The 23,660-nt window shown below is 40.1% G+C and overlaps 11 protein-coding genes across 13 annotated transcripts in view; 4 read left to right on the forward strand and 7 right to left on the reverse strand.

Annotated features, from left to right (window-relative positions):
• Positions 1 to 5,800, reverse strand: part of LOC108045392 (protein similar) — a 73,704-nt gene extending 67,904 nt beyond the window's left edge. The window contains exon 1 of the mRNA XM_017124708.2: positions 4,964 to 5,800. Within this exon, the coding sequence (XP_016980197.2) occupies positions 4,964 to 5,148 (185 nt within the window). The 5' untranslated portion in view covers positions 5,149 to 5,800. The remainder of the gene's footprint in view (positions 1 to 4,963) is intronic.
• LOC108045393 (leukocyte surface antigen CD53-like) lies at positions 764 to 1,643 on the forward strand. Its single transcript, XM_044458777.1, has 2 exons — positions 764 to 1,381; positions 1,444 to 1,643. The coding sequence occupies exons 1-2, from the start codon at positions 809 to 811 to the stop codon at positions 1,561 to 1,563; spliced, it is 693 nt and encodes a 230-aa protein (XP_044314712.1). The 5' UTR covers positions 764 to 808; the 3' UTR covers positions 1,564 to 1,643.
• Positions 5,801 to 6,067: 267 nt separating the features above from the next.
• Positions 6,068 to 6,707, reverse strand: LOC108045421 (mitochondrial intermembrane space import and assembly protein 40-B). The gene has a single exon (XM_017124745.2). It carries the CDS (start codon positions 6,705 to 6,707, stop codon positions 6,231 to 6,233), a length of 477 nt encoding a protein of 158 aa, XP_016980234.1. The 3' UTR covers positions 6,068 to 6,230.
• Positions 6,608 to 7,302, reverse strand: LOC108045423. Its single transcript, XM_017124748.2, has 2 exons — positions 7,110 to 7,302; positions 6,608 to 7,027 (listed from the first exon to the last, which is right to left on the reverse strand). The coding sequence occupies exons 1-2, from the start codon at positions 7,139 to 7,141 to the stop codon at positions 6,727 to 6,729; spliced, it is 333 nt and encodes a 110-aa protein (XP_016980237.2). The 5' UTR covers positions 7,142 to 7,302; the 3' UTR covers positions 6,608 to 6,726.
• A 399-nt stretch (positions 7,303 to 7,701) lies between these two features.
• On the reverse strand, positions 7,702 to 8,206 carry LOC108045422. The gene is made up of 2 exons (XM_017124746.2): positions 8,095 to 8,206; positions 7,702 to 8,014 (listed from the first exon to the last, which is right to left on the reverse strand). Exons 1-2 carry the CDS (start codon positions 8,124 to 8,126, stop codon positions 7,702 to 7,704), a joined length of 345 nt encoding a protein of 114 aa, XP_016980235.1. The 5' UTR covers positions 8,127 to 8,206.
• On the forward strand, positions 8,192 to 9,668 carry LOC108045420 (DNA repair protein Rad51 homolog). Its single transcript, XM_017124744.2, has 3 exons — positions 8,192 to 8,399; positions 8,457 to 9,013; positions 9,067 to 9,668. The coding sequence occupies exons 1-3, from the start codon at positions 8,334 to 8,336 to the stop codon at positions 9,449 to 9,451; spliced, it is 1,008 nt and encodes a 335-aa protein (XP_016980233.1). The 5' UTR covers positions 8,192 to 8,333; the 3' UTR covers positions 9,452 to 9,668.
• Positions 9,660 to 12,113, reverse strand: LOC108045419 (PC4 and SFRS1-interacting protein). The gene is made up of 3 exons (XM_017124743.1): positions 11,281 to 12,113; positions 10,019 to 10,827; positions 9,660 to 9,963 (listed from the first exon to the last, which is right to left on the reverse strand). Exons 1-2 carry the CDS (start codon positions 11,983 to 11,985, stop codon positions 10,066 to 10,068), a joined length of 1,467 nt encoding a protein of 488 aa, XP_016980232.1. The 5' UTR covers positions 11,986 to 12,113; the 3' UTR covers positions 9,660 to 9,963; positions 10,019 to 10,065.
• Positions 12,114 to 13,065: 952 nt separating this feature from the next.
• LOC108045436 (dual specificity protein phosphatase 18) lies at positions 13,066 to 17,400 on the forward strand. The gene is made up of 2 exons (XM_017124764.2): positions 13,066 to 13,334; positions 16,606 to 17,400. The coding sequence occupies exons 1-2, from the start codon at positions 13,240 to 13,242 to the stop codon at positions 17,204 to 17,206; spliced, it is 696 nt and encodes a 231-aa protein (XP_016980253.2). The 5' UTR covers positions 13,066 to 13,239; the 3' UTR covers positions 17,207 to 17,400.
• On the reverse strand, positions 17,350 to 19,685 carry LOC108045435 (mitochondrial nicotinamide adenine dinucleotide transporter SLC25A51). Its single transcript, XM_017124763.2, has 3 exons — positions 18,954 to 19,685; positions 18,196 to 18,325; positions 17,350 to 18,135 (listed from the first exon to the last, which is right to left on the reverse strand). Exons 1-3 carry the CDS (start codon positions 19,487 to 19,489, stop codon positions 17,821 to 17,823), a joined length of 981 nt encoding a protein of 326 aa, XP_016980252.1. The 5' UTR covers positions 19,490 to 19,685; the 3' UTR covers positions 17,350 to 17,820.
• Positions 19,686 to 20,112: 427 nt separating this feature from the next.
• LOC108045429 (60S ribosomal protein L32) lies at positions 20,113 to 21,057 on the forward strand. 3 transcript variants are annotated; one of them, XM_017124754.2, is made up of 3 exons: positions 20,113 to 20,151; positions 20,529 to 20,628; positions 20,690 to 21,057. In XM_017124754.2, exons 2-3 carry the CDS (start codon positions 20,536 to 20,538, stop codon positions 20,999 to 21,001), a joined length of 405 nt encoding a protein of 134 aa, XP_016980243.1. In that variant the 5' UTR covers positions 20,113 to 20,151; positions 20,529 to 20,535; the 3' UTR covers positions 21,002 to 21,057. The 3 variants fall into 3 exon arrangements, with proteins under 3 accessions (XP_016980243.1, XP_016980245.1, XP_016980244.1); XM_017124756.2 differs by lacking the exon at positions 20,113 to 20,151 and adding an exon at positions 20,164 to 20,177; XM_017124755.2 differs by lacking the exon at positions 20,113 to 20,151 and adding an exon at positions 20,189 to 20,265.
• Positions 21,058 to 21,705: 648 nt separating this feature from the next.
• LOC108045428 (serendipity locus protein delta) lies at positions 21,706 to 23,228 on the reverse strand. Its single transcript, XM_017124753.2, has one exon. The coding sequence runs from the start codon at positions 23,086 to 23,088 to the stop codon at positions 21,793 to 21,795; it is 1,296 nt and encodes a 431-aa protein (XP_016980242.1). The 5' UTR covers positions 23,089 to 23,228; the 3' UTR covers positions 21,706 to 21,792.
• Between the last annotated feature and the right edge of the window lie 432 nt (positions 23,229 to 23,660).

A 23,660-nucleotide genomic window follows, 5' to 3' on the forward strand; every position in this document is an offset into this window, starting at 1 on the left:
TTCGGGCGGAGCCGAAGTTGATATACCCTTGCAGAATATTCTGTAAGTTATTGCATTTCCAATCGTTCAGTTATAAGGCAGCTACTGGATAAAGTCGGCCGATGCTTATAAAATTTGGTAGGTCGGATTGATTGGCCAAAAATAAAACCCATAGAATATAGTCGGCCGATCCCGGTCGTTCCGACTTATATACTGCGTGCAAAGGAACGAAGGGTTTGTGCAAAGTTTCAATTCGATATCTTTAAAACTGAGAGACTAGTTTGTGTAGAAACAGACAGACAGACGGACAGACGGACAGACGGACATGCTTATTTCAACTCAGGACGTGATCCTGATCAAGAATATATATACTTATAGGATCGGAGATGTCTCATTCACTGCGTGGCACACTTTTGACCAAAATAATAATACCCTCTGCAAGGGTATAACGAGATAAGAGATTTGAAGAGTGAGAGAGAGGGAATAACGCAAAAGTCTGTCATTAACCAAGGAATTCATATATATATGTTTAATGTGATCAATGGAAAATACAAGTACAGTAGAATCCGGTTATAGCGACTTTCAAGAGACCGACGATTTTACGTCGTTATACCCAGAAGACGCACTAACCATATAAGTTTGTATAGGGACCAACCAAGCCATAGAGTTTTCGGACGGACACCATAAGCGGAGTCGTTATAGCCGGATTCTACTGTATTCACCAGGGAGATTACTATAAAGAACTAGCAGTCCCATAGGAATTAGTTAAACATTCAAAGTATCTCGTCTCGAACGGAGGTCTCGTGGAAGTAATTTAAGCTTAAAAGACATGGACAACGGGACATCAGTGGTGAAATACCTCCTCTTAACAGTCAACATCATTGTGGTGGCTGTCACCATTTGGGGCATCGTTCCTTTGCTAAAAATCCTTACAAACATCGGAAATATTGAAAGTGAATTCCCCGTCATAGAGATTGCGCTGATCATATTGGGAGCGATTACGGTCTTCACTTCGATCCTTGGATGCTGCGGTGCCACATTCAATTCTATCTGGTTTACCAAAAGATATGCTGCGATCATCCTGATACACATGATCTGGCAGCTGACACTATTTATACTAATCCTCACCAATAACGAGCACTTTTCGAAACTCTTGGGCACCGCAATCGATAGGGCTTGGAAACATTTGGATATAGATTCCTTCGAAGTCATCCAGGAATTGTTTAAATGCTGCGGAATGAACTCTTCCACGGACTATACTGAAAAGAAAGTCTCCATTCCTGCAAGCTGCTACAATGGTTCTCCCATTTCGACAAACTTGTATAAAGGATGCCATGGCAAATCGATCGAATACCTAATGGATACCACTAAGGAGTACCAGTTTATGATTATCGGCCTGATAGTTATTGAACTGATCTTATTCATATTTTCTTGTTGCTTTGCCAATAACCTGGGAATCTATAGGAACCACAAAAAATTAGTGCTTCGGACCACTTCATCAAAATCCGTGCCCCCAACCACTACATCAGAATCCGTGCCTCCAACCACTACACCAGAATCCGTGCCTCTACCCACTACAACTGAGTCCGTGCCTGCAATCACTACAGTTAACTCTGAAAAGGACTCGACGTTCGCAGGACGACCAATTCATTTAAATATTAACTTAAAAAATGATGTTTAAAATTTTGTTTAAAATAATAAACTTTGGATTGTTTTATTATTAATAAAATATGAGTGAAAGAATTTTTATAAACTTCTGGACTTCTAGTTTCATTTAAAAAAATAAAGCTTCGTTGTTTCTAAACATATAACCAATTTTTTTAACCAAACCTTTGTCTAAATTATATATATCCTCCCCATTAAAAGGATTGTCATCCTTAAATCAATAATAAGTTGCTTTTTTTTTGGAAAGAAATAATGTAGAACTCCGTATTTCCCACAGAAAAATATAATAACAAAACCAGAAACGATTCATAAATAACCCCAAACGCGTATTAAGACCATTGAACTAAATGGCTGAAAAAAGATCGGAAACTGCGTTACGTTTAGTCTGTCTCCCTCACCTTTGTCATTTCTGTTTCTTTCGTTGGGCCAAGTTCAATTTTGCACATACAAAAAATATTTTATTATTATATGTTAACGGTATTTTCTTAATATTTCAATTTAGTTAAGTTTTAAAAACACCTTAAAATCAAACATTTTTAATCATATCGAATATGAGGCAACATAAAAATTTTGTTTTATTAAATATTTTCCTGTATAAGAGGACAATAAAATGTTTTTTTTATAGATTAACATGTACCAGATTTTTTCTGTGCACCAGTATCAAAACCAAAGTGTGTATGTGTATAAATAAAGAAAGAAAGAAAAACCAACATTAACTCCAAGACCTAATACTAAAATACAATACCTTTTCTCCTTCTCTTTCTCCCTTTACAATAATACCCCCTCGGGCCTTTCCATCCTCCCCGTGCCGTCACATTTTTGGTTCGATTGCGCAAAAAGTAGGTCGTCGTGGCCAGACAAAAAAAAAACAACAACTGGGCATATCATTTAAATATTTTACAATACACACATGTGGAAATGTATGTAAGCGTGTTTCACTTTTGTGCGTTTGTTTGCGTTGGTATTGAAATTTTTTTATTGTCGAGTTGTTTTTTAATTTTTGTTCATTGGCTTCTGCGTATTTTTTCCTCATTTTCTGAGCGCCTTGGCACAGGTCTGACAGCTTATAAAACTAATTTTAAACCAACCATAATTTCGATTAAGATTTTGGTCTCTCCCCCAAATACCCCCTTAAGTTGTAATAATTCATTTTTATTGAGGTCACACGGTAGGTGCAGTTATGATATGTTTGTGATCGGTCAGCTGCAATCGAAATAGTCGGCTAAGAAAAATAACGGCTTGACAATCTTCCGATAGACAAGAATTATTTTATCGATCAATATATGATAAATTAAAATTAATCGTATTTTTGGGAAAAATAAATAAAAAGAACAATTTTTAACAACCGATAAAAATAATCATTTTTATCAACCGATAAAAATAATAATTTTGAAGAACCGGTAAAATTTTTTAATAAAATACATTTTTACGAACTTTTTGAACATTGCATTAAAAACCTAACTGACTTTTCAATTCTATAGTTTTAAAGATATTGCAAAGCTTTCACCAATGCTTCACACAAAAATATATTGAAACCAGTTCGAAGCAAATGGAAAAACTACCGCCGATAGTCGGTTAGTGTGTCTATTGAAAACCAGAGCGAGCACATTTTGAAAATGGTTATAGAACCGCTTTTACACATTTTTTGTTACTTTAGTTTTATGGTTGTCACGTAGGCCAATGCAAAACTTTGTTTCAATTTAATGTTAATGTCTTCAGTGAAACATAAACTTGGCGGTTTATGGGCTTATAAAATAAATAAATAAAAGTTTTCGGAGGGGCGTGGGCCAAAAAAAAACGGAATCGAAAACAAAACAAAGCTGATAAAACGAAGCACGAGGAAAAAAACAGGTTGTTTTTGGAGCGGAGGGGCAAACATAATCGAACATAACTGGTTTTTCTCATTGTTTTTTATTTTATCTCACTTAAAAATAACCCACTGTGCGTAACAAAGAAGCAGAACAATGTACTCGACTAAAAATAAAATAATGGGGGCTTGGCCTTATAAACAGGATGTCAATCCTTGAAGGATGCATCTCTAGAGAGCAACAACAGGTGCTTTCAAGACTCTTTTCCGAAACAAAGTGCACTTACATATTTGTGTGCATTTGTCTATTATATACCCCCTGATATCGTATTCCACTATGGAAACCAATCATGCATATGCAAACTAAACGATTTCAGTTCGTCTCGACTTTTGTCTTTGAATGTCTGAAGGTCGTGGGTCTCGGTCGTTGGGTTTTTCTTCCCTTTCGCTTTGCCTCCGTCACTAGATCGTATAATAATTACCGCGAATGCAAAAATTAGTTGAACGCGTGATTAATGATTGACTTTTCGATATTTTCTAGTCCCCCTCGTCAGTTTTCTATCGTCTGGTTTGTTTCGTCAACCAGTGACGCCCAATAAGGGGAGTTAATAAAATCAAGCAAGGTATACATTCAAATTCATTCAAAGAAAATAAAAAAATTTCCTCCCGGAAAGACTTTTTACCGCCCATCAGCAAGGAATATCAACTGGGTTAGTTTACTTATAGTAAGGCAAATTACATCAATGAACATTAAATCTGTGATCTGCCATCATATTATGATAAATGAAAATGCAAAACAAATGTTGTATATTTAAACGAATTAAAGGAATAAGAAAATTACACAATAATAAAAGATGAAAATAATTCAGGTTCAGCAATATTTATGAAATCTAAGGTTTTGAAAAATTAGAAGAAAGCAACAATTGCCGATTGGGAAATTAATGAGGATTCAAACGAGGGCCTAATGCAAATCATTACTTCTGTTGAAATAGGTCACAGCAGAAACTTACAATAGGGAAGTAAAATAAGGGAAATTTTTGATATTAACTCAAAATGCAGTAAAAAGAGTCCATTGATTAAAGCTTTAATAAACATGAAAGCAACTAGGAATATAAACTGGATGCCTCTGTCTAGGAAATAAGAAACAGAGAAACGGACGAAAACAAACAAAAGTCCAAAAATCATATTCATTGAGGATACTAGTAGGGGAAGAAAACACCTTCTTAAGTAAAAGGTTTCATCGACATGTGAAATAAATGATCCCAAATCAAAAAAATATATGAAATACCGCCCAGAAAACAGAGGAAACCCACAGAAATCGACGGATAGCAACAAAAGCCGCCACAAGCGCTGCGAAGCGAAAGAAGAGGGCGAAAAAGAAAGCAAAAGCTTATGCAATGGGCAAACAAGTGATCTGAGCAGATCCAAGGGAGCACTACGGATCGGATTATTGGATGGGTGTATTGGTCAGGGATCTGATTTTTTGATGGCATGTTTATCTGTCCGACTCACCTTCGTTTCTCCTTTGGTTTACCGCTAGCCGTGAGATTGGATTTTGGGGCGGCAGGGGATGATGAAAGAGAGCCAGAAGACGAAGAGGGTGAAGAGGTGGAATAAGAAGAGGAGGAGTCGGTGGCAGCCACCGATTGCTTCTGTTTCTCCGCTGCCGCTTCGATTGTTTTAATTAACGAAACCATTTTGTCGCCGGATTTCAAAACGCAGCAGCATTCAAAGATCTGTCGATGTGGAGGTTCCTGTTTCTTTTCTCTTTTTGTTTTTCACTATCGTTCTTCTTATCGCAAGTTTTTCCAGCACTTTTGAGACTCTTCGGTGTTGTTGTTTAGTATTATTTATCGCTGTTACTTTCGTTATTTCTATGAAAAACTATGGCTCTGCGCTTGTATTGGTTGTATTGCGTTTGTATTGTTGGCACTACTCACACACACTCACACTCAAGCACTGTGTTTTCCTAATTAACTTTTATTATTTAACCACTTTGCCTCCTTTTACCTTGATTACTTTTGTATATTTCTGATTTAAATAAACAAAAAACAACTGCCACAAGGTTATTATATTATTTCACTGCCGTTGTTTGTTTTTGTTGTTATGGCTGTAGTCTCAACTGGCCAATTGCACTTTGGTATATTCGATAATTCAAGTATTAATATTATTGCACTTTGAAGTTCTGTACCGATTTGATGTTGAACTCGCGTTGTAGCATCTCACAAACGCGATTTATCTGCACTATATGCATTTTACACTGCGCCTACAGCATTTTTTCCTCACGAAATCTTAATACGCTTTTATTTTTATTTTCCTTTTTGGTTGCTACTTCGTAAACAGTGTGTCAGCAGGATGGTAAAAATACCACAATACCATGCTAACGCATAGGGAAAATCCGTCAAAAATACCAGAAAATTACCAAACGAAACATCCTATTGGGAACAGAGAATACCAGTAACGGGTAATTTCAAAAAGTTAATGGAACTAGGAATATTGCAATCTGTAATTATTAAATATTTGTTTACACCAATGAGTCGGTTACTGCTTTGAATTTGAATTGTTAATAATTTTTTAATATTCTTTTCCTTTTCTTGTACAATAAAAAAACTGAAGTTTTATGTTTACTTTAGTATGATTTACTCCTTTTTTATAAGTTTAATCTTATTAGTAATAGCAGGTAAGTGTTTTCAAGTCACGATAGATGGTAAATATTATTGGAAGCCGATAGGCCTCAAACTATGACAAGTTTTCTTTATTTTGTACGAACTATTCCCATTTAGGCCTTGGGCACCACCGAGTTGCTTTTGGGGGTCACCGCCTCATCTCCGCCTCCTGGATTGCCGACATCCGCCAGCGGATCTGCTTTCGGACCACCAACTGAACCCGCATCCGTGTCCAAGGCATCACCCAATCCATCATCGTCGTCGTCATCTCCGCCGGATTTGTTATACACGGTGGGATACTTCTGGAAGCAGTCGCGCATCTTGGTGAAGGCCTCGTAGCAATCGGAACCCTTGGGTTCGCCCGTGCTATCCTGGAAGCAGGAGAAAGCCTCACGGAATTCGACGCCACATGGACCAGTGGCCATTCCACCAAGACAAGGACAACTCCAGTTGATCTTCCCATCCTTGGTAATCACGCCCTCCGGTTGTTCCGGTGGCGGCAGCTCGATGGTGCTGGGCGTGGCATGGTCTTCCTTGGTGACAAAGATCACCTTGTCCTTGCCGTACTCCTTGCAAAAAGAAAATGACATCCTGTTTGAGTTTCTTTAGTTAAAATGCTATAAATTCCTCGGGAGTTGCCTCGAAATCCAAAGGTTTTTGGGATGTGCTGAGCACCTGGAAATGGCAGGGCACCTCTTGGTAGTATCCTATCAGGGATATAGCTATGCGGACGCGTTTCAGGAAATCCTCGGACACCCGGAAAATGAATCGTTTGTCGGTTGAGCTGAATTTAACGATTTCTAGCGTAGTTTGGCCACCAATTTCGCCAAAAATATTCGTCAAGGAGTTGAGGATGCAGCCGCAAAGGAAAACGGGCGTCAAAGTCACGGAGTCTGGATCACGGAGTTTCCTGGTGGATTAAAACATGCTTTATTTGATTTTTCACTACCCTTGCACGTGTGGAACTATTGAATGGATTGAATGGAACTCACAGCTTCACGTCCAGATATTGGTAACCACTCATGCTTTGGTTACGCCCAATGCAACTCCCGCTCCCGGTAATTCTGCTCGGGACCTATTTTCGGCGGAAACTTCGGGAAGTTGTCTAAAAAGTGCCGGTCAGTGTGTTTTTTTATGTAATTATTCCCTTTTCACTGTTTCTTTCTGCTATGCGAACAGCTGTGCGCAGGCAGAGATGGCTTTTTACACCAAAATGTGCCGAAAAACAGCTAACACAAATTTAGCTACTTTGATATAAATACATATTTATGCATCCAATCTTGGATGTTTAATTTGTTCTGCCCTAAATTATGCATATTAAAATAAAGAATAAATTAAAACCCTATCAAATTATAGTTCCTCAATCTAGTAGTTTTAATCATCTCATTTTAAACGACAACACTATAACCAATACATTTCCTAGTGAATGGCAAATAAGAAGATCACAATAAAAACAGTTTTATATTCACATATTTAAATTTTCGTAACGGTTTACTATATATATTTTATTAAATCACCAAAATTAAGAAATTCATATAAAGTAAACATAACAGTTTTTCCAAGAATTAGTCAGTGGTCAATTTGCTAGTCCTCGCTATTGGGCAGTCCTACGAAATTCTTTTCAATGTCTTTTTCAAAGTCTAGTGTTGATTTGGAGGTTTGTAGGATCTGAAAATGACATGGCGTTTCCTGATAGTGACCTATTAGTTCAAGGGATATGCGTGTCATTTCGTACAGCTCCTCTGGTACTCGAAAAATAACGCGTTGCTGCAGTGCGCAAAACTTAACAATCTCCATTGTGGGCTTTTCCTCACAGAAGAAACTATCCAAGGCATCGAGAACGCAATTACGAAATAGGGAGGGAGTCAAAACCACTGTGTCCGGATCTCTTAGTTTGCTTTAGAAAAATATATATTTTTATTAAAATATGGGTTTTCTTTACGGAGACATCTTCATTAAAAATACTCCTCTACTCACAGTTTAATGTCGAAATAGTAATAGGCCGCCATAATGATCTTGTGATGTACCTTCTATGCTGTGCCCACTGTAGTGATAATCAAATTCCTCTGCGACCGGGGTGAATGGCAAACGACTGATTGTTTTGATGAATTGCGCGGCGCCAATCTTTTGACGAAATTCTCTCATGGAAAACGTCGAATTTTAAAAACAAAACTCAAATTGTAACAAATAAATAACACTCACTTTGGAACTGTCAAATGGATAAGCTTACAAATGTCCAGGAGGAGGAGGAGGAGGGTCCACTAAGCGTGGCCAAATTAATGGTGAGTATCCAACGATCTCGCCCAGAATTCTAATGTTCATGAATTTCATCCATCCAGGGAGGCAGCATTACGGCTAAGGACATAAAACTGCTCCAACAGGCCAGTCTACATACTGTGGAAGCGGTGGCCAATGCCACCAAAAAGCAACTGATGGCCATTCCCGGCTTGGGCGGCGGCAAAGTGGAGCAGATCATCACGGAAGCCAATAAATTGGTACCTTTGGGTTTCCTCAGCGCCAAGACTTTTCATCAAATGCGAGCGGATGTGGTGCAACTGAGCACTGGTTCCAAGGAGCTGGACAAACTGCTGGGTGGCGGTATTGAAACCGGTTCCATCACGGAGATCTTCGGGGAGTTCCGCTGTGGCAAGACCCAAATATGTCACACTTTGGCGGTCACCTGCCAACTGCCCATCAGCCAAAAAGGCGGCGAAGGCAAGTGCCTTTACATTGATACGGAAAACACTTTTCGGCCGGAGCGGTTGTCCGCCATTGCGCAGAGATTCAAGCTGAACGAGGCCGAGGTACTGGACAATGTGGCTTGCTCACGGGCCTACAACTCGGATCAGCAGACAAGACTCATCCAAATGGCAGCGGGCATGCTCTTTGAATCCAGGTGTGCTTAGGTGTCCCACAATTTAACAGATTTTATAGCTGCTGCTTTTTCAGATACGCCGTGGTCATTGTGGACAGTGCCATGGCTCTCTACCGATCCGATTACATTGGACGTGGTGAGCTGGCCGCCAGGCAAAACCATTTGGGTTTGTTCCTGCGCATGCTTCAACGACTGGCGGATGAGTTTGGAGTGGCGGTGGTCATTACCAACCAGGTGACTGCCTCGCTGGACGGCGGACCGGGCATGTTTGCCGGCGATGCCAAGAAGCCCATCGGGGGCCACATAATGGCTCACTCCTCCACCACGCGGCTGTATCTCCGGAAGGGCAAGGGAGAGACCCGCATCTGCAAGATCTACGATTCACCCTGTCTGCCGGAGTCGGAGGCCATGTTCGCCATTTTGCCGGATGGAATAGGAGACGTCAAGGAGGGAAACTAACTCTTATGTTAATGCGACTAATGAATGCTTCACTTTTTTAAAGCTTAAGTTTAAGTAACTCCCCGAATAAGTTTACACTATTCCTAATGTTTAATATGCTTAACGATTGTTAAGAATGCTTGTCAATAAGAATGACTACAAAGTATAATGAGCTTTGTATAGAAAACCATTCGGGAATTTCTTCGAATTAGGGCAATAAAACAATTGGTTGAGAGTATGTACCATCTATATTTAATTCAATATTAATCAAAACATCTACACACTTAGTAAATAATTACGGGTCTGAAGCTGAGAAGCTTTTTTAATGTCTATTAAGCGGGTGCTGCACGATCCCATCTCAAGAGCTGCAATGATATGCACCTGGTAGGCAAACGATAAAAAATTGGATTTCATATATGGAAATTAAATGAATTTTAATCCTAGAAATTAAGCAGTAGCACAAGGCTTATCGAAACTTCGTCGTCTAGAGCAAGGTCTTCAAATTGCCCAAATTAACCAACGCTTAGGAGTAACTAAAAAAAAAGGAGGGTAAATGGTGGAGCCAAAAACATTTGGTTTTTCACCTACCTTATCGTACAGTTGGACCAGCAGAACTGGCCCACAAAAACACTGATCTACTGCGGAATGGGCTCTGCGGAAGCGGAGCCTTCCTTGGCCACAACGAGGTTGTTGTAGCCGCGCTCGTTCATCCCGACGCGAAGGTTTTCGTTCATATTTTTCGTGTAGGTCTTGTAGATTTTAACCTTCTCGCAAAAGTCAATCCAAAAATTATCCTCACTCTCCGGCTCTGGGTTAAAGAGACCCTTGAAGCCATCGTATATACCAGAGGACACCTTGCGAATGACCTGTGCCTTTTCCTTGAACTCCACTTCGTCGGATAGGTCCATCTTCCAGAGCTCTAGATTGCCCACATATCGTCGAAGTCGTCGCATGATGTCAACGCACTCCGGATTGCGCAGGAGCATCAACTTGGTGAACTCCACCTCCTTGAACTGATCAAGGATCTCCAAGCACTTGCCCACATTGGCTCGACGCAATCCCAAGCATTCGCGCAGCTGCTGGGAAAGTTGAATAAAGTCGCGTTCCATGAACAGAGCATCCTCGTGCTCAATTAGCTCCTCGATGAACCGCAAGGCCTCCTGCTTGGGAATCTCGCTGCGCGTTGGTTCCACCACTATCCTCTCAGGCATGCTCTCCGGCTCGAGTTGACCACTTTCCAGCTTTAGCTTGAGCTCCATGGCTTCCTTGCGAGCCTTCTCCACCCAAGCCTCCTCAGCAGAGGCGCTCTCGAAGATGTCCGGCTTGTTGTAGTTTATATCAATGCCCAAGCACTTAGCAGTGGGCATGTAAACCATTAGCATTTCGTTCCGGATGTTCTGTAAGGATAGAAATGTGGCTTGATTCTTTGAAAATTTGATCTTCGTAAAGAGAGGAAAAACTTTTAATTAATTTTCTAAAAAAAACTCCAACCTACCAAATTTGTTTTAATTATAAGTATTGTTTTAACCAACAGGAAATGGTAATAGAATTTAATTGCTATTTTTTGCTGGTTTACGTTAATATTGTTTTACCTTATCATATAACGAATAAGTCACAGATAAACGTGGGAAACAGAATTTGTAAATGGAAATAATTTTAGAAACAATTTTTATAAGATTCTGTAAAGGTAAAATAGAATACCTTGTCTTCAAATTCCACCGCTGCCGAATGAATCGTGAGTTTATCACTGGGTTAGGTCGGGAATTTAATCTTACTAAGGTAAAACCTCCTGAAAACATGTTCCTAGCTTCCATGCATGACCGTGACCTATTTAATTTACCCATACTTACATTGATTGGCCTTGCCCTCTTCTGGATGGGAGTAACTGCTGCCGTGGGCTTGGATTTCTTCACGGATTTCTTGGTGGATGTGGTGGCCGCTGCAGACGGTGCTGGATTGGGTGCCGGGATGGCCGAGGCGGAACTGAGACCCTCGGTAGGGACACGTCGCTTGGGTGGAGGGGGTGCTGGCTCGGATGAGGAAGGTCCTCCAGCGGCGTCAGCTCCGCCCTCGCTGTCACCGTCCACATGGCGTGGTGGTGCTTTCGACTTCCGGTTCCCGCTCTTTTTGGGTTTATCCGCCACAGCAGGAGGAGCTGGAGCCGGTGCAGTAGTTGTGGCCTCTGGCACCTTGGGTTCCTCTTTCTTGATAGGTTCGGCGGCGGCGGTGGGCGGAGCAACTGGCTCCTCGGCGCCGGACAAATCGATGGGCGCCGAATCCTCGCCGCGCAGGGCGCTCTCAATCTGCTCGATGGCCTCGATGAACTTGGCCCGCTTCATGATCTTCTCGGTGGCGAATTTCTCCTTGTTGTCTGCATACGGGAAGAGATCCTCCACCTTGATGTTGGCCGTCTCCCCAGTTCCGTAAAAGTAAACATTATACTTCTTGTTGTTGTTAATCTTGGTTATCTTCGCCGGCCATGGCGGGTAACCTTTCACCTTGGCGAACACCAGGTCGCCAATGCTGTAGGATTTGGCAGCCTTTTCCTTGCCCATTTTAGTTTTCGTTTAGATTGATTGGATGCCGTGCAATTCCAATTGTTTTCACCCAAATTTTGTGGCGTCTGGGTACTCGTCTCGCGCTTTGCTCGCTGCCAGTGTGACCGAAGTGCAGGAAGACGGCGTTTTCGGGCTCCAATGTGCGTGCGGTGTGGCCAGTCCAGCCATTTACTACACTGTTCAACATTTTCGCGGTCTTGGTTTGTTATCAACCGTTATTAAATTGCAGAGGATTTTCAAAAATGATATAAGAAGAAATTCTAAAATATAATCTTTATAAAATTGTGATATATTGGTGATTTTTCAAAGTATTTTGGCTTAGATGCAAGCAATTCATATTGGTAAAATCAATAACATTAGTTCTTAGACTGCCCAATTTTTTATCAAATTTAAAGATAGTTTTTAAAATAATTTATTTTTTTCGTCGAGCAGTCTTAGTCCTCCCATCTATGTCCTTTATTTTCATACTCAAATAATTTTTAAAAATGTAATTTCGACTTATTCAATTGTTGGTCGATTATTAATTTGTCTTCATTGTTATTTAATTTATCTAGCTTTATAATATAGAATTGGTTCCTAAATTATTAATATTTCGTTTCTGTGTGTTCGTTATAAAGTTTTAACTTCAATTAATGTTTTAATTTGTATTGAGGTCCAAAATTTTTTTTTATCACTAAGTATATTTTATTTTATTAATTTTTTCTTAAATTATTTTCGGTCAGAGGTTCTCTGTGTATTAATACATGCATATTTACCTCTAAGCTATTGAGTAAATTTATCTTTATTATCTAAAACTTCTTACGACCAAAATTGTAAGTCTTTCGGTCAGGGTATAAAATTGGCAACATAGTTGTCAAGTATACGCAGTGTATCCGACTTACCACATAATTACAAACCGTAATTCATTCGTTGGCAATGCTCCCACAGGTGTAAGTTCGTTGGCAGCCGATTCCCACCTCGGCGCACCTACACAAAACACCTTTACGCACCAAGGGGCACAAACTCACCACATCAACGGAAAACATTTTTCGAAAGCATTTCGGTTCGCCGTCGCTCAGTCGTCGTTGGTTTGCCAAAAAGAATAGTATCTCGTTCTCCCCAGAATTCACAAAGAACTTCAGTTTGTTTACCAAATCGCCGGAGAGATCAAGGCGGAAAATAGTTTTCATTCGTGGCCTGGAATCCGAGGAATTTGTTTATTGCGGAGCGTAAATTCTTGATTAAGTGGCGCGAATTCTTGAGAACATAAACATGCAGGAGTTAATAGTCGGCGCCGGCGGAATCGGCGTTGTGTTGCAGAACGTCCCATATGTAAATGAGAATGTCGAGAACGAAAATCGCCAAAAGTGAGTCACCTGCACGCATATATATCCGTAGGTTCTTGCCTAATACAAATGTTTGCGGTCGCCATTTGAGCCCGTTTTTGTTAACGGCAAGAACCAAAGTGGCGCTATACTAACACATATAGTCAAGGTCGCGCTGATGTCACCTCAAGCGGACCTTTGTTGTTGCCTGACAATTGGATGGGGTCAATATCAAATTAATTAATTAATTTCGGCGCTCCATTCTAATTTAATGTACTTCCTATGTCATTATTTTAAATTATTTTTAGTATAGGATAACATAGTACATATATGCATAATAAGATGGTAGAGAAATAAAAGTATCATTCAACACCAATTTTTGAAAAAATATTTTCAAAACATTTAAAGCCTAGCTTATGCCAGAATAATTTTGTGCCCATGAAAATAAATAAAATCTAGCAATTGTTATAAGGCTACTAGACACATTTTGAAATAATTTTAAATCACTCAAGATTTCTGAATCGCCCGTTTATACTACACCGAAATATTTTTATATTTGTTTTAGATATTACTAACCTTAGGAATTGTCAATTAATATTTTAGAAAACGTTTGCAAAAAAAAAGTGTTTAATTTCAAAGAATTTATATAGTTAGTTAAATGTTATTAAGGCTAGAGCTCTTGAGGATTTACATTTTTAAATTGTTAATAAATAAAAAGGTAGATTTTTCTTCTGTATGCATTTGAATGGCCTATTTTCCAGCACACTACTTCAAAGTCCGATCCAAACATATGCACCCAATTTGGCCAGATGCGATCTTCAAATCTTATTTGTTTTTTGAACCAAATTCTATCCTGAATTCCAATGTATTTACATGTGGGCACATTTTGAGCATGGCCGTCTTTTTTGCCAATGTCCCATTTATTCAACGCGGAAATCATTTCAGCACTGTATGTTGTATATTGAAATGCAAAATTTATGAGGCTTAATTTAAATTATACTTGAGTTTTTCGGCGCATTCTTGGCATTCTTTATCGGAGGCCCTGACTCTGACAATTGAATTCAAGGACACCATAATTGCTAAAATGAAATTAGTCATTTATCATGGGGCAGACGGAGGTCTGTCTGCAGGTCTGTCAAAATTTTTGGCAGTCGAAAAATACAATTCATGTGGCCTCGAGGTAAAATTTAATATTTTCTCTCTGTCGAATTTTCGGTGGATTGCAATTTTTGGTTGCAAATTACAAGATATGCAAAAGAATGGCGAATTATATAAGCTTATAAGATCTGAGTATTTTTCCCAACCCATTAACCCAGTTCTCCCCAGAGCAATCATGTGATTGACAATGCAAAAACTAGCCCAGCGACAAGGTTTTCAGATTCATCCACTATATAGCAAACACATAAATAATGGTCATGGAATTCGAAAACATCTCAATTTGTTTTTGCTTTTATTTTTGCATACAGTGATAAAATAAAAAAACAAAATCCATAAAGGCGAGCGGTGTGAAATATTTTAATTTCACTTATTTTCAAATCAGAAAATTTTCGGCCGATGCCACTGGCTTGGTCTAGTGAAAGTGACCGATGATTAATTTTGGCGCCTTGCCAGCGGAATTTGTGATTATTATTTAATGACGACTCGAAGTCGCCGTAAACATATAATAAAACCAAAAAGAACATATTCTTTTGACACACAGAACATCGCAATACTCTAAAGTAGGTAATATTTTAAAGACTTTATTTGAATTTAAAGTAAATTAAAGTAATATCTGAATCAAAATTTCAATTGAAGTCATTTGAAGTCATCATACCGATTCATAATATTTTATACAAGAAGGATTTTTATTGGTGGATTTTTGTAACTTAAAATGAATCTTTAAAATATTCACATTTATGTAAGGGTATACATTCTTCGTAGTAAAAATACGTCGTGTGTTTAATTTTACATTTACATTCCTCAGTGGCAGGCACTTTTGGAGGGTGATGACAGAAGCGGGAAGGTGAAAAAGCGGGTTTTGGACACCTTCCATTTGATCTTTGATGAAGAGGGGGGATTTCGGGGGATTGGTCTGATGGATAGGGCGTACAAGAGCCAGATGGCAGTCCCAGGTTTCTATTTTATTTGTTAGAATGTTACCATATAGGAATGTTTCTTTATTAAAATAAAACGAATAATATGTTGACTGATCTATTTTAGTCTGCCGTCAAAATATCTTACACTATTATGACTAATCCCATTGTTTACTCTTTTGATAAATTATATATCAATTTATAATCCCATATAATTTTAAAGAAAATTAAAACATTTTTGTAAAAAGCCAGCTGGCTTTTTGAACAACGAGATCACTGACCTTTTTTGGCACCAAATGGATTTGGATGGGACTTCCATTGTACTTAAATTGTTGTTTAGTCAAACACTTTGAGTCTTAAATATTAAAGACGTTGTAGATAATATACCATTAAAATATAACTGATTTGTTTGTTTACGCATTCGCCAAATACCGTTATAGACCAATTCTATTTTCATTTCGAACACATTTATTATACACTCCGCAAAACTAATTATAAACAGAACATGTTGAGGTGTTCAGATAGAAATTTGCGTATATATGTATCTTAGCAATATGTTTATTGTTTGTGCCTACGCAGTGCAAAAAACCATGACGTCGCCTGATAAATACGTAGGTGCTGGGATGGGATCTGTTGGGATTGGATGGGATCTAATGGGGATGGAAATGGAATGGGGCTGGTCTCTGGGCGATGTTGTTTTAGTTTCCATTCACAAAATTACCCTAGCTGTTTCATGTTGAGATTGAGAGCTTTACCAGTACTACGCAAAAATACACAAATACCTGCCATTTGTTTATGGGTTATTTGTGTTTGGCTTAATACCAAATGTTCTCCTTTGTTCACATGAGAAATCTTATTTTATCGGTTTTTTCACCCTCTATTAATATATTTTGAATGCATCGCAGTATCCAGCCAAAAATTGTACGCAGTATTTTTACCAATAACACGGATTCGGTTTCATAACCAAAAGTTATACATATTTAGAATCGAACTATTACCTTTAGAAAATTGGATTGAAATTACCTGTTGCATAAACTTTTCAAATTTGTAATATTTAAGATTAGTAAAATTATGATTTTCAAATTACGTAACCTAGCTACACCAATAACCTTTAGTAGTAATGGATTAATATATTTAATATTGGATATGAAATAAGAATAACAAACATAACTTTTCATCCATCTGATTTACCCAATCAACAAAATAATTATAATTATATTTTTTCCATTGCTTATTTTCAGTAAGCTAAATGCACCCAAGGCAGAAGATAACACACCGTTTCCTGGTCTATCCCGACTCACTCCATCCCTGATCCTTTGTGGAGCGGCAGCGGTGGTGCCCACCTACATGGACAAACTGGGCGTAAGCTGCGTCATCAATGTGGCCCCCGAACTTCCCGACACACCACTGCCCAGTCAAAAGAATCCGCTGTATCTGCGAATCAACGCCCAGGATCGATCGGAGGTGGATTTGTCCAAGTATTTCGATGAGGTGGCCGACCTGATCGAGGAGGTGCGTCTCAGTGGAGGCTGCTCCCTGATTCACTGCGTGGCTGGGGTCAGCCGATCGGCCAGTTTGTGTCTAGCTTATTTGATGAAGCACGCGAGGATGAGTCTGCGCGAGGCCTACAAACATGTCCAGTCCATCAGGCCTCAGGTTCGTCCGAATTCCGGATTCTTCCAGCAGCTGAGGCGGTACGAACAGGAATTAAGGGGAAGCAGTTCGGTGTCTATGGTATACTTCGCATCGTTGGACAAGGAAATACCCGACATCTTAGAGCCGGAGTACAGGGCAATGGAGGACTTCTACCAGCGATACCGCAGTTCCTTAAAGAAGCGATAAATTCAGTCAACTCCATCTAATCTTACTTGTGATACTTGTCCCCTACTGCTAGACCTTAGATTAGATCTTAATATTCTATGTGCTTATAGATAACCATGAAATGCTGAAACTTACATAAGTCTGCCTAAGTCAAAGATGTATGCTTAAACTTCGTAATTACAAATACACTTTTATTTTCGTTTAAGAACATTGAATTTACAGCGTTAATTAATCAGTTTTAGTATCTTCAATGAATCACAAAGTCATAAGAGAACAAACAACACACTTGTATTATATTGTACATAATCTATTATTATTTACACGTACTCGTATAGTAGCTAACTAAACCGTAACTCGTAAATGCTCACGTTGTATTGTACTTGCGCCAAGCTATACAAAAACTTTGGCATCCGCGGGGCAAACTGAATTGATATACAGATATGAGGAGGAGGAGAAATCCCCCGCTTAGGATGTGTATATGTACATTAACACCTAGAATTCAGCATCTCAACACAAGCGACTTAGACGAGACTTAAACCGAATGAAATAATTGGCTAGCTAAAAGGCAGAAGTAACCGTTTGTGTACAATCAGCTAATTTAACTCTAATACCGAACCGCCGTTGGTACTTCCCATTTAGTCCGTCGTTAGCGGCAACTGGGGCTGCTGCTGCATCAGTTTTTTGAGGTTCTCGTAGGCCGTATTCATGATGCCCCAGCTGATAAAGGAGCGGCCTGTGTTGAAGGCGCATCCGCGATAGAAGTTCGCGATGCGGCAGTCGCGCTCAATGTAAATTCGTTTGCACGCCTGCCAACTGCCCTCTGACCTCTGTCCCATTTCACTCTGCAGCGACACCTTGATCACGTTGAGCGGATAGAAGATTGTGCTAATGCTCGCTCCAATCACCGCGCCCGCTATAAACTCCTGGGCCGTGCGGGTGGACACGGATTTCTGTGGGATATTTAAAGTTATTTAGGGGCTTCTGCAAAACTCGGGACACGGGATACTCACTCTCTTGGGCAGACTAGAGCTGGCCTCCTCCCGCAGCACGAAGAACAACGCGTTGGACAAGCCGTTGCGCCAAAATACTGGTTCAAGTCCCCTGTAGAGCTCCCGATAGCCATGGTGGGCCACCACATACCTGCGGGATGATAAAGTATTGTAAATGTGGGTATTTGCCAGTGGTCCCTGACATGCGGACATTTCCTTTTAATATATGGCACTTTATTTAAAAAAAAAGGCGTAAGCGTTACTATTTAATATTTTAAATCAAATTAATCTTTATGGTTATTGTTTTGAATACGAAAGGAAACATATACATGTCATATATGATTCATTAATGCGAAGACTAATTTTTGCATGGTGACTGGTGGCATAAAAACGTTTGCTTATCAGAATACTTTGCTGCACTAATGGAAATACAATTTAAGTACTTTAAGGTTCTGTCTCTTGAATCAAGTGATTATATTTTTCATGGTAATTGGATCAATAAACAATTGTATAATTTGAAACCAAAATAAGGCCACATGTAGAAAAAATTCAAAATAACACTAATTTTAATTGCCAACAAAAACTGGATCCACTTGGGAGATATAATGTAGCTACTTAAAGTTAAATCTTATCTTTGTTATGCCCTTGCAAATCTGAACTTAGTTCAGCACACAAGACTGAGATTTTTTATATAAAACATTTGGTTGCCAAGGCCTCTATTAGGAACCGTAGTTATGTTACCATTGTATGACCTATGGATGTGCAAAACCAGTGCTCACCTGAATGCGTTTGGAGTATTGGCGAAGTGCTGGTGGAACTTTGAGTCGGCCAGCAGGGTTTGCACCCGTTCGAAGGGCAGGAGGATGGACTCGGCGCTGCCGGCAACTACTCCGGCGATCACCTTGGCTCCATAGTCGTTTAGGGAGTAGTCCTCCACCAAGTACCTTCTCGTTCCATCGAACACCCCAAACATGATGGACAGGGAGATGGTCTTCTGGGCGAGTGGTGGAAGCATTCCGCGGTACAGGAAGCCCAGTCCCTCCTCGCGCAGTTGCCCAAAGGCCGAGGTGATGGGCACCCCGTGGAGCATTTGGCGGAAGATCATCTTGTAGATGGGATATGTGGCCGCGATGTTGACGAACGCAGCTCCGCAGCCGCAGGCGAACTCCTCCCACTGGAAGGCCCCAAAGAACCGATCTGAGAATACGCTAGCATGTCGCGATTTTGCTGTGTCAGGGATTTTTCCAGATGGAATTTTGTTTGGGGGCGGTGGGTCGGTGGTTTTCGCGACATTCGGTACTCCATCGTCTTTCATTTTGTTATTATCCTAACTTTAATGCTGTTGTGTGGAGAAGTGCGCATTTGTCACCGCGTTACCATTGTAACTACTCACACACTGGGTTTGTGCTGGTTTGTTTTGATTCACATCGAGTTTAATTATATAATAATGAAGAAGAACCACGGTATGACGGCGGCCACCAGTGTGACTGCAGCTCGACTAGTGAGACATACCAAAGGACTCAGTTAAACTATTTACTGTTATAAAAATTACCTTAAATGAAGTGATTATTTTAAATATGTACCCTAGTTTTAATAAGTTTTTGCTTACATATTTAATATAAGTTTTGGTTTTAGATGTTCTTGGTTTAATGCTTGCTATTATAATTGTAACACAGCAACGAGGACTAAAATAAATGTTTTCCAAAACAAAATTAAAAACGAAAAAAATGATTACAACAAATAATTTGGGTTTTTTGGTTAGCTAGATAATTGAAAAAGCCTTCAAGAGAACTGAAATTGAAGAGATCACGAATCAACATAAACCAAATTGTACGTTATTTAAGTGAAAAACATAATCCTAACAGTGCGCTTAACAGCACGCTAAGATCGCGTTATCAGCACTGGCGGGCCTAAATTTAACCCCTTTTGTGCACAAGATGCAGTCACACTTTCTTTTCGCTTCTGGTTTCCGGCAAGGTATGTACATGAATTTCGATCCACGTGTATTTTAATAACTTTTTAGCCATAATTCTTAATTTTAGCAGTGTTAAGTTCAACTGAGTTGGTCCGTGTGCTGTTTGCAAATTAGCGGTTCGTATTTTGCCCAAAATTGGACTATTTCCTGTAAATCTCTGAAGATTAGCTACTGTTTGTGTTGAAAATCCAAAAGGAAAGAGACCGGAAATTCTCTGGATAAAGCGGGAATCTAACTAAAAAGCCACCCCAACTTTGTTGACTTGCGCTGCATTGAGAAAACCTACATATTATGTGATGATTAGTGATTAAACCTATTTGTTAACATGTGTTTATTTAAGGCAAGTGAACTAAAAAGTGTTTTTATTGTGCACTTTCAGCATCAAGATGACCATCCGCCCAGCGTACAGGCCCAAGATCGTGAAGAAGCGCACTAAGCACTTCATCCGCCACCAGTCGGATCGTTATGCTAAGCTGTCGGTAAGTTGGATTAAAAACGAATATACCCCAAAACGGATCTTATAGATTCATTTCCTTGTAGCACAAATGGCGCAAGCCCAAGGGTATCGACAACAGAGTGCGTCGCCGCTTCAAGGGACAGTATCTGATGCCCAACATCGGTTACGGATCGAACAAGCTCACCCGCCACATGCTGCCCACCGGATTCAAGAAGTTCCTGGTGCACAATGTGCGCGAGCTGGAGGTCCTGCTCATGCAGAACCGCGTCTACTGCGGCGAGATTGCTCACGGAGTGTCCTCCAAGAAGCGCAAGGAGATCGTTGAGCGCGCCAAGCAGCTGTCGATCCGCCTCACCAACCCCAACGGTCGCCTGCGTTCTCAAGAGAACGAGTAAGCTTAAGATTCTTGCGAGTTTTTATAACGTGGTCGGAATACAAATTTGAAAACGTTCAAAGCGGTCTTTTAGTTAAATCTGTTGTTTCCAGATTGGGATTATTAGTGATTATCTAGTGATTTGGTGGAGTGTGGAATGGATTTAGTTGATTATTGAAACCACTGTCTTCAGTTTTCAGGTATTTCAGATGCCTTTTTGTATTCAGTTAAATCCGATTGGTTATTGTGTAAATAATGGATTAACAACCGATATGATATAGGGCAAGGATCGTTTTTGTGTATAACCATCACCAGTAGCTTTTAGGATACCTTTTTTTATCATGTAGATTATGTTCTTCGGATATAATTGCATACCGTTTTCTAATAATTGTACTATATCCATTCTTTTTGGGTGATATTTATTTTTAAAATGCTTTACAAGTTCTACCCTTAATAGGAAATAATTACAAATAAATTTAGTACAGCTTAATTCAGTTATCTTCTGCAATATAAATTGTGCTAAGATTAATGACAGACACATTGATTTGTTTAATACATAAAATATGTAAATGAAAAACTAGAACCCAATATTTTTACTTGTCGGTTAATCCCCCTGAAGATTTTAACAAAAAATTCAAATTCAATTATCGCGGTCGAATATTTTAAGTCTGAAGTTAAGTAAAGCGGTGATTGAAGTTAATTAAACCAAAATGGTAAAAGACCGACTTCGAATACCAGTAAAATATATTCAAGTACAAAGAAAAGGAAATAAACTAGGGAGATATAATTACTTATTGTGTAGGTAATGGTAGATTATTTCAAGACTACGTCGTGATCAAATTGCAAATGGTGTTCGAGTTCCTTCTTGTTCTCGAAGTTAGTGTTGCATATGAGGCAGAAGCCGCTGTTCTCATCGTTGTCGGACATTATGACGGTGACGGCCGCCTCCGATTCGTCGACATCTACGTGCAGCTCCTCGACCACCTGCTGCTCGTCGGCAGGCGCTTCTTCCCGCACGCCGTAAACCACATCGCCCTCATGGGTCTTCATGTGCATCTTGAGGGTGTAGCGCTCGGTGAATGACTTAGGGCACACGGAGCAATAGTGCCTTGGCCGATTCTCCTTGTGGATGAGCGTGTGATGGTTGAAGGTCTTGCGCGACTTGAAAGACACATTGCATATGCTGCAGATGATGGGATTCTCCTCGGCCTCATGCCGCAGCCGATGGTTGTAGAGCAGGTTGTCCTGCGAGAACCGCAGGCCGCACTTCTCGCACTGGTACTTCTTTTTGTCCCAGTGCATGCGCATGTGGCGCAGGGTGTTCACCGGGCGCGAGAAGCTCTTGGGGCAGTAGCGGCACTGCTTCTCCGTCTTTCCCTCGTGCAGGTTCATGTGCAGCTCTAGGTACTCCTCGTCGCGTCGAATAACTCCACAAATAGGACAGATGTGGTTGGGCTGCTTGGAGTGCTCTTCGCTGGTGTGCTTCTGGAGCTGATACCAGGAGTTGTAGACTTTGCCGCAAGTGGCGCACTCCTGTTTGACGCGTTTCTTCATCGGCCTGTCCTCGCCATCTGAGGACTTGCCGAATTGGCCCTCGGAGTCGGCCACCTCCACCTCGCAGACAAACTCCTCATCATCTTCATCGTCTTCCTCGTCTTCGTACTCCCTTTTTATGTCCGTATCCGAGTCCTCCTGATCCTTAACGAGCTCCACAAACAGGGCCTCTGCCTCGGCATCGGCATCTGTTTCAGTGTCGCTTTGGGGAACCTCCACCTCCTCCACCAGGAGGTCTTCCGCCGATTCTGGCACTTCAAACTCGGATTTTAGGGCGCCTTTTAGCTGATTTGTGAGCCGCTTTTGGGTGGTCATCAGGTTTACCATGATGGTGTCGTACTCGGACAGCTCCAAGAAGCACCGTGGGCACAGGCGGGCACTGGGCTTCAGGTCCAACGACGTCTGGATGCAGTTGGCCAGGTGGGTGAGCACCAAAGACACTGTTTTCTGCGACGAGGGCACTTTGGCCGACAGCTTCTCGTAGCGCGTGGAACTCGAACTGGAGGAGCCCGCGTCGCTCAGCTCGACGGCACCGCAAAAGAAGCAGGTGTCCATTGTATCCCGGATCCCGATCGAGCGGCTTATTGTTTACAATACCGGAGAGGAGACGGTCAATTGTGTATTAAATTTAATAGAGTTGGCAAAACGAATGAATATCGGAAGCTATACTAAAACGCGTTAAATGCAACCATGGCATCAGTGCGACCAGGGATGGCGAGAAAGCAAAAAAAGATGCTTATGTGGGAATGGAGGGAGTGGAACAGGGGGGAAAATAGAAAATGAAATTTAAATATAATTTATCGAATTTATATAATTTGAATAATTAATTTTTGATTTCAAGAAAACCTCTATAAATCTTAAGTTCACAAGTTGTATTTTTGATAATGATATTTTAAAATGATCCTCGCTGTTGTACTAACTCTTTTTAAACGACAAATGTTTAATTTCTTGTATGTTATTTTTATTGTAAAATGATTTTAAAAATTCTAATTAATATTATAATTATATATAGTTATATATATATATTACTCTCTTTTATTGACGTACTTATTTAGAATATTGGTCATGATCAGTATAATCTAGAGAAATCAGTAATCTGAAAACTTGTAGAAAATCTCTATCAATGT

The sequence above is a fragment of the Drosophila rhopaloa genome, unplaced genomic scaffold (genome assembly GCF_018152115.1).
Source record: "Drosophila rhopaloa isolate 14029-0021.01 unplaced genomic scaffold, ASM1815211v1 contig_167, whole genome shotgun sequence".
In the NCBI taxonomy this organism is placed as follows: Eukaryota; Metazoa; Arthropoda; class Insecta; order Diptera; family Drosophilidae; genus Drosophila; species Drosophila rhopaloa.